Here is an 8,171-nt window from a genome sequence, read left to right as displayed (position 1 = left end):
CCCCCCCCCCCTACGCGTTGGAGCCTCTGAGCTTTTATTTCTAGCGCAAGAAAGCCCACCAGAAACGGCTTCCAGGCTTCAAAATATTGACGCCACCGGTTTCTTGTACCAGTCAGACGAAGAAAAAGAAGAGCGAGCGAACAAGACGAGGCGACGTCGTCCCCCCCCCTCCCCACCGTTGCAAAAAGCTGGCGCCGCCACCACGAGCCTTTTGCCCCCTTGTGTGTCGACCCGGGGGGGCCAAGGTCTCTGTGCGACGGCGCACAAAAAAAAAGGGCACCGATCCTCTGACTTGACTGGACAAAAAGAAAGAAGAAAAAAGAGAGAGAGGAAGACAGTGGTGGCGACGGCGACGGGCGATCGATTGCGTTTGCAGCTGGCATCGTATAGCCCCAGTGCTTCCATCATTGTGCTGCCTGCCTGCCCCGCTGACTCTGATAGAAATGACAAAAATGTCTCTTTTTACGCTGATTCATTGGCACATTGGGTAGGGCCAATAAACCGCGGCGGTGGCGAGCCAAGGGCTGCAGGCCAGTAAGATGCACCTATTGTCTCGCTTCGCTTGGCTGTTGCGTCTTTCAGCCTCTGTCGCGTGCCGGATATCCCAGCCTTTACAGGGGCACGAGGGGATTGGCAGGTTGGTTATGTACGATTTGTTTTTTTTTGTACCAATGGCGGGTGTGAGAATGTGACTGGACAAGCCAATGCGGATAACGGCATGGGCTTGTCTGATTGATATGTTCGTCTTCTTCCTCCTTGTTCCCTTTTCCTTCTTTTTAAATCAGTACCTATTCAAGACTGTGTTTTAATATATTTGGTGCTGCCGAGTCCAGCTGGCTGCAGCAGCATGAGAGCCAAGGGCTATGCAAGAGAGCAAGGGCCAGCAGCTCGTATCCCTGTACTCTTGGTCCATTGACTTGCTTGCCCATCAGATACAGCCTTTTTTTTTTTTTTTTTTTTAGGGTGCTGTGCATCTCGACAATTTTTGCGATATTTCTTCTTCATCGTGCTGACCTACACGAGTTGGTGGGCTGTCCCACTGCAAGGTCGCCTGTAATCGTTGCCCCGACCCCCCGAAAAAGGGCTAGCCAGGGGGGGAGGGGGGTGCCCAGCTTTTAGCGTCCTCAGATGTCCTTTTAGCGCACGCCTCTTTCCCCTGGCCAAGCCCCATCCATCTTTGGCTGCTCCCGTCCAAAGCCTCCCAAGGAAATCCCACTTCGTCCTGCAGCCTGTAGACGTCGTCGTCTTGACCTGCATGACTGCCAATGCCCTCACCCCCCTTCCACTTGGCGCATTTCCTTTTTCTCCTCGGGTGTGCAAGAAATTTATATATTATATGTTTAAAAAAAAAAAAAAAAGAGTACGCAGCACGCTGTTCCACTCTCATCAACAACCCAAACCCAGCCGCACTCGCATCTTTGTATAAGTCGTCTCTCCTCCCCGCATGTATCCACCACCTTATCCTCAAGCCATCTTCCTCTCTCACTCTCTCTCTTTTCAAGCGTCTCTTTATGCTTTGAGCCGCCTGCTGCGAGTGTAGACGGACGGCCGCATCTGTTTGATCTCCATCATTCAGTCTTGTGCTGGCATCGGTTGTTCAACTTGCACCACATTCGAGCACTTATACAGATCCAACATGGCACAGCTCCTTTGACTCTGACTCTAGCACTCTGGCTCTCAATTTCGAATTTCTCGACGACCTTTAACATCTCTGAAAGAGACTGATCAATTGGCACCGTTGACGTCTGTCTCTGCGAAGTGTCTTATACGACCCAGGCCATCTTGACCAGGCCGCCAATGCTCCATTCTCGATATACTTGCAACAGCGCACCCATGTAAACGTAAACCCATATTGGATTCGAACCAAAATATCGAAATACCATCATCGCTTCCTGTTTATTATCCCGCAACAATCGCCCGTCCAACCAAGCCATCCGTCACCATGGCCGTCAACATGGCCAATGTCTGTCCTCCGCCCTTTTACGACGCCAGACTCTACCCCGACAGTAAAGGATGTAAGACCATTTTCGGCGTCGCCCTCGACTCCCACTCGGTGTCGCCCTCGACTACACCCCCGCTAACACGCTTCCAGTCGTCGACGGCCGCCTCTGCCAGAAAGTCGCCGAAGGCGTCTCCTGCTGCCTGCCCTGCCCGCTCGCCGAATGGGTCTACCCCGATAGCTTCCGCACCATCAGTACCGTCGCCAACTGGACCGCCGCCGTCAGCGCCCTCTGCTGCCTCTACCTGCTCCTCTCGTGGGCTCTGCTGCCCGTCGACAAAACGCACCGCCACTACCTCAGCATCTGCCTCACCGGCGCCGTCCTCCTCATGAACATGGGCTTCGTCGTGCCGCTCGCCGCCCGCCCGGACCAGTGCTACGACCGAATCACCCCGCACGGCATGCAAACCAGCTCCGTCTGCGGCGCCTCGGGTGGCCTTCTCATCCTCGGCGGCTGGAGCGGCGTCATGTGGGCATTTCTGCGCTCCCTCTCCCTGCACCTGCAGATATGCTGGCAGGTCAGCGTCGGCCGCCCCTTCATGTACTTTGCCCAGGCCGCCGGCTGGGGCGTCCCGCTCATCGGCATCGTCCTCGCTCTCGTCTTCAGTGGTGTCTCCTTTCGCTTCGGCGCCATTTGCCACATCAACCACGACAACAGCCTCGCCGACCTCTGGGTTCCGCTGCTCATCTTTGCCAGCATCACCGTCATCACCACCTTTGCTACCTTTGGCTACTGCGTAAAGGTCTACCTGGCGTCCCTGGCCGACAGCTCCGCCTCGACTGAGGGCTCTGGCCTGCCATCCTACACAAATAGCATCCGCACCATGACCCCGCGCCAGGCCTACCGCCGCGTCAAGCGCGTTATTGCCTTGCAGTGGCGCGGCATCGCCATTGTCCTTATCATTGCCGCCGACGTCATCTTCTTTTCCGTCATCTTTGTCTTCCAGGACAACATTGTCGAGTCCGTTACCAAGGATCCCAAAATCGCAGAGAGCTGGGTGGTCTGCCTCATTGCTGCAAGCGGCGACAAAAACAAGTGTCTAAAAGAGGCCAGCAAGTTTGTTGTTAGCCAAGCCACCATCGCCGCGGTACTGCTGCTGCTCGGAGTAAGCATATAACCCAAACTGTCATTTTTCCCTGCCTTGTCACCATTTCTTACTAACATGATGGCAGCTAAATGGAATATGGCTCATGTTTCTCCTCGGCCGGCGCTCCATGCTTGTCGGCTGGGTCGACCTCTTCAAGTCCCTCCTCGGCCGAGGCGACGCCAAGAAGAAGGAATTCGTGTCCGTCGATGCCAGGCTCGACGCCAAAACCGATTCACGTTCGTATGAGATGCTCTCGCGCGAAAACAGCGCCGTGGTAACCCCCGCGTCCGCAGTGCACTACCCGCTCACCGACCGCAAGACGGCCGCCTACCATGAGCAAACCGCCGCGCGATACCACGCCCCTGCGCGGTCATTCTCGGCACCGCGCTCGCCCATCCAGCGATCCTGGGACGTGCAGCAAACGTTTGCCAGTCCGCGTGGACCTCACTCGCCGCCGCCACCGACGCCGCCGCCGCCGCCTCCGTCGCAGCCTCGGTCCCCGCAATCCCCGCGATCTCCCCAATCTCCACAGCTGGGCTTTGAAACAGGGACTCGGACCGACAAGTATGGAAGCATGAACCCTCTGGGCATGAACAGAATTTAAAAAAGCAATTCGCGAAAGGAAAAAAAAAGCAAAGGAGTTGGTTTTATTCTCCCTCTCTTCATTACACCGCCACTTCTAGGATCTGGCCGAGAGCCCAAGAGTATGTGCTCTTGAGGCTTATTCCCAAATATATTATAACCACCATGCCATTTATACTGGCCCAAAAAGAAGCCTCCGGCTTCCATATTACGAAACGTCCCTGTCAGAACACTGTCTGGCAGGTACTTTCCAAGTCATTACGTCTTTACTATAGCGTGGCGTTGGAGTATATTGCTCTGCAGAGCAACAATCACATGCAGCACAAGGTTACTTGTCTGCTCGGCCTGATGTACACTTTCTTATTGTTAATATTTAGCGCCTTACATATCAAAAAATTAATGCATTGTCTATTTGATCTGCTCCCCCTGCCATTGCGCCTCTTCCGTCTAGGTCCCCGTGGTTTTTCCTTGTAGTTGTAGGCCAAGAGCAGGAGTGCTGTAGCCCGACCCAATCACAGCGCCCGATAAGCCAGCCAGCCAACCATTGTAGCCCCACGCCTCTAGAACTTTTTTTTTCTACCAGCGAAATTTAGACAACGATTACCATCTACCAACCCGAGCCGGGACGTTGAGACTCTAGATATTCTGCCAAGATGGGCCTGCTTCAGGATAATAAGAGGTAATTGCTGCTAACCGTATTGACAAGCCCTTTCAATCTGACTTCTCTCACCAGTCGCCGGAAAATATCCAACGATCCAAACAATACGAAATGGACCCGCGACACCACCACCTTTGGCCAGAAAATTCTGCGCTCCCAGGGCTGGCAGCCGGGCCAGTTCCTGGGTGCGCAGGACGCGCCGCACGCGGAGCTGCACTCGGCGGCAAGCGCCTCTTACATTCGCGTGGTGCTCAAGGACGACATGAAGGGGCTGGGGTTCAACAAGGCGCGGGAGGATGAGGTGACGGGTCTCGACGTCTTCTCGGACCTGCTGAGCCGCCTCAACGGCAAGTCCGAGGCGGCGGTGCGCGAGGACCAGGACGCGCGGCTAGCGGTCAAGACGCACCGCTACGTCGAGATGCGCTGGGGGCCGATGCGCTTTGTGCGCGGCGGACTGCTGGTGGGAGATACGCTGCAGGAGGACGGCAGCGCTGAGAGCGAGGCGGGCGAGGATGAGAAGACGAAGAAGACGGAGGGGCAAAAAGTAAAAAAGGAAAAGAAGAGCAAGAAGCGCAAGGTGGAAGAGGAAGATGAGGAAAAAGAAGAAGAGGTCGACAGCGAGGCAGCGAGGAACAAGGACAAGAAGCGTCGTCGCAATGAAGGAGACAAGGATGATGCGGCGGAAAAGAAGAAACGCAAGAAAGAGAATAAGGAGACGAAAAAGTCGAAAAACGTGAACAAATCCAAACTCGAATCCGACGACTCCAACGACAACGAGCTCGACGAGAAAGCGGCCAAAAAGAAGGCCAAGAAGGAAAAGAAGGAAAAGAAAAAGGAGAAGCGCGAGAAGAAGGAGGAAAAGAAGCGCCGCAAAGCCGCCAAGGCAGCCGCCGCTATCGCCGACGCCCCCAGCAGCAGCAGCAGCAGCAGCAGCGACGACGACGACGATAAGGATGATATAGACGCCAGCACCTCTGCGACGCCAGTCACTGCTGGCTCCTCGGGAACGGCAACACCCCTGGGCCACCGCACCTTTGTGCGGTCGCGGTATATTGCGCAGAAGAGGCAGGCGGTCATGGACGCCAAGGCGCTGGCGCAAATCTTCATGATCAAGGTGTAGATGTGGTCTCGTGATGTCTGTACTTTTGTTTTATGGGCGTTGGACACTTTGGGTTTGGTTATGTGGCTTTTGGGGAGGTATCATATACATCATATTGGCGATGGCGTCTTTTCATCTCTCATTTTCTCTTCATCCTTGGGGGTATATCAAAAAAGTCTAGAAGTGCTTTGAATCAGTGGCAAGTGGCACATTTACAAGCTATGGCTGCTATGGAATATCTTGGGTTTCTCATAGAAAATGTACTGAGGTCAACTCAATGCCTACCATTGTGCAATATGCTGACTTACAAACACGAATCAATACGAGAAAAGTGCTTGATCAAAATGAATTTTCATGATATCTATCCTTCCCGGCTCGCGAAGATCCCTGTCGCTATGTGAAGTGCTCTTTTTTCGTTGCATTTTCTTTTGTATCATCCTTTATACAATTATTTCCCTTGTTTACTTTTCTTTTCAATCTCCCTCCGCCCCTACTCCTTGTCTAACCTGACGGCAGGGTTTCTCTCAATAAAATTGAGATCAACCTTGTGACCAAGCAGCTCGCGAATGTTGGAAATCTTGTACTTGATCATTGTCGGACGCTCCAGGCTCAAACCCCAACCAAAGACGCGCATGTCCTTGGGCAGACCCATGGCCTCAAGCATCTCTGGGCGGAACATGCCGCTGTTGCCAATCTCGACGAGCTTGCCAAGGCCCTTGTGATAGCTAAAAATCTCCATGCTGGGTTCGGTGTAGGGGTTGTAGGCGGGCTTGAACTTGAGGTCGGTGATGCCCATCTTGCGAAAGAAGATTTCCATAAATTCCATCAGGCCGCCGAGGGTCAAGCCGTAGTCGGCAATGACGCCCTCGACCTGGTGGAACTCGGCGAGATGGGTGGCATCGACCGTCTCGTTGCGGAAGACGCGGTCAATGGAAAAGTAGCGCGCCGGCGGCGGACGGCCGTCGGGACCCTTTTGCGAGGCGAGCTTGTGGAGGAGCGCGGCCGAGATGGACGTCGTGTGGGTGCGCAGGACCAGGCGCAGCGACTCGTCGGCGGCCCAGGGGTATCTGTATCCGATGGAGCCATATTTGCCGTCCTGGTGCACCTCCTTGACATTGTTCCAGTACGCCTCGGTGTCCTGACCGTCCTCCTGCGGCCGCGGCTTGTCGGCAACCTTGGGGTCCGAGATGTAAAAAGTATCCTGTAGGTCGCGGGCTGGGTGCTGTTGGGGCACAAAGAGAGCGTCAAAGTTCCAGAAACCCGTCTCGACAAACTTGTTGGCGGGCATCTCCTCGAAGCCCATCTCGAAGAAGATTTGGCGGAATTCTTGGCGGACCTTGTTGAGTGGGTGCAAGGCGCCGGCATTTTGGTCAGCGCCGAGGGCCTTGAAGTTGTAGGGCTTGAAGTTGGCCGTCTTCCAGGCGCCTGAGATGATCATGTCCGAGGTTAGGTCCGTCTCTTCCTTTTGGATCTCGAGAGCGAAATTGGCGCCCTTTTCGACCTTGAAGCTGATGATTTTTTGCATCTTGATGAGCTTGCGCTTCTTGAGGTCGGTGAGGGTCTTGGCATCGCCGGTTCGGGTCTCCTTAATCTTTTGGAGTTGTGTCTGGGTAACGTCTTGAATAGAGTCGGCCTGTGGTGGGGGTCATTCAGTCAGTATGCAGTTGCCGTAAAACCCCATGACCGATAGGCTTACAGTGGCAACTAGCTTGCCGTCTTTGTTTTTTGCAATCCATTTTTCCCTGAAAGCCTTGCCCTGGCCCAGCTTAGTGACGTTCTTGTCGCCAATGGCGGCCTCGAGCTCTTGGACAGACAGGCCGTCCATGGCCTTGCGCAGGGCCTCAAAGACGCGGGCCTCGTGGCTGCCGTGCTCGGCAATCTGCTCCGCTTCGGGCTCGAGAACGGCCTCCTCGCGCTCAATGGTGCTGTAGGTAATCATGGAGCGGGAGCCCAGCCTGTCGAGCGCGGCCTTGACATCCTGGGAGGCGAGCGCGGGGAACGCTTCGGCGGTCAAAATGGGGCTCTGCTTGTCCAAGGCCAGCAGGACCTGCGTGGCGAGGTCGCCAGAGGTGGCCATATTCTTTTTACTCGGGCAATCGGGACCGAGTGCGGTCTATCTTGGTGTCCTCGTTGAGAGGCCCGTTTGGAGGGGAGGTGGTGATGCTGGCCGTCTTGTCAAAAATGTTCTGAGTCACCCTAGCAAAGTGGTGGGCTAACTACCAAATTGTATGCCACCTCGCAGCCCACCAGGCAGGCTCCCACCAAGCAATTGGCGGGGCTGTTTGGGCAACAGGAGCGAGGCCGGAATTAATGTTGATCCAGGCATTCCAGTGCGGCGGTGTGTAAGGTACCTGATGGCCGTATAATGGCCACTGTAACGCCCGCTATAAAACGTCCAGAAGCGGCACGTTGGGGTCTCTTTAACAGGCAGGAGGCACATGTCAAAATGCGGCAGCATGACGAGATGTTTCGAGAAATAATTATCTTAGTCATGAATCGATTGAAGTTTCAAGACTTGAGCTTTCGTATCAAGCTAATTTCTTCCAAAGTGATTTCGCTGTTGGTTCACGTCATCCGCCAGCTTTGATCCGCCGCCTGACAGCTTCGCCGCTTGCTCCCTGGCCACTACCTAATTACTCCGATGAGCAACTAATTACCACCGCAGCCTACAACCCCAACTCCCAACTCCAACGACGCCCATCGGCTATCGCCAGCCACCCATGGAAGCGACTCGCTAATATCGAT

At 54.7% G+C, this 8,171-nt stretch overlaps 2 protein-coding genes across 2 annotated transcripts; one reads left to right on the top strand and one right to left on the bottom strand.

Moving 5' to 3' along the window:
- Positions 1-1,942: 1,942 nt before the first annotated feature.
- Positions 1,943-5,447, top strand: BBA_07914 (G-patch domain-containing protein; the record flags this gene model as incomplete). The annotated part of the gene is made up of 5 exons (XM_008603011.1): positions 1,943-2,015; positions 2,093-3,105; positions 3,173-3,651; positions 3,771-3,791; positions 4,376-5,447. 5 exons carry the CDS (start codon positions 1,943-1,945, stop codon positions 5,445-5,447), a joined length of 2,658 nt encoding a protein of 885 aa, XP_008601233.1.
- Positions 5,448-5,916: 469 nt separating this feature from the next.
- On the bottom strand, positions 5,917-7,503 carry BBA_07913 (tRNA synthetase class II core domain-containing protein; the record flags this gene model as incomplete). The annotated part of the gene is made up of 2 exons (XM_008603010.1): positions 5,917-7,059; positions 7,123-7,503. The coding sequence occupies 2 exons, from the start codon at positions 7,501-7,503 to the stop codon at positions 5,917-5,919; spliced, it is 1,524 nt and encodes a 507-aa protein (XP_008601232.1).
- Between the last annotated feature and the right edge of the window lie 668 nt (positions 7,504-8,171).

The sequence above is a fragment of the Beauveria bassiana genome, assembly GCF_000280675.1.
Source record: "Beauveria bassiana ARSEF 2860 unplaced genomic scaffold BBA_S00029, whole genome shotgun sequence".
NCBI classification, from domain to species: domain Eukaryota; kingdom Fungi; phylum Ascomycota; class Sordariomycetes; order Hypocreales; family Cordycipitaceae; genus Beauveria; species Beauveria bassiana.
Note: the sequence above shows the minus strand (reverse complement) of the source record. Positions and strands in the feature narration are given on the sequence as shown.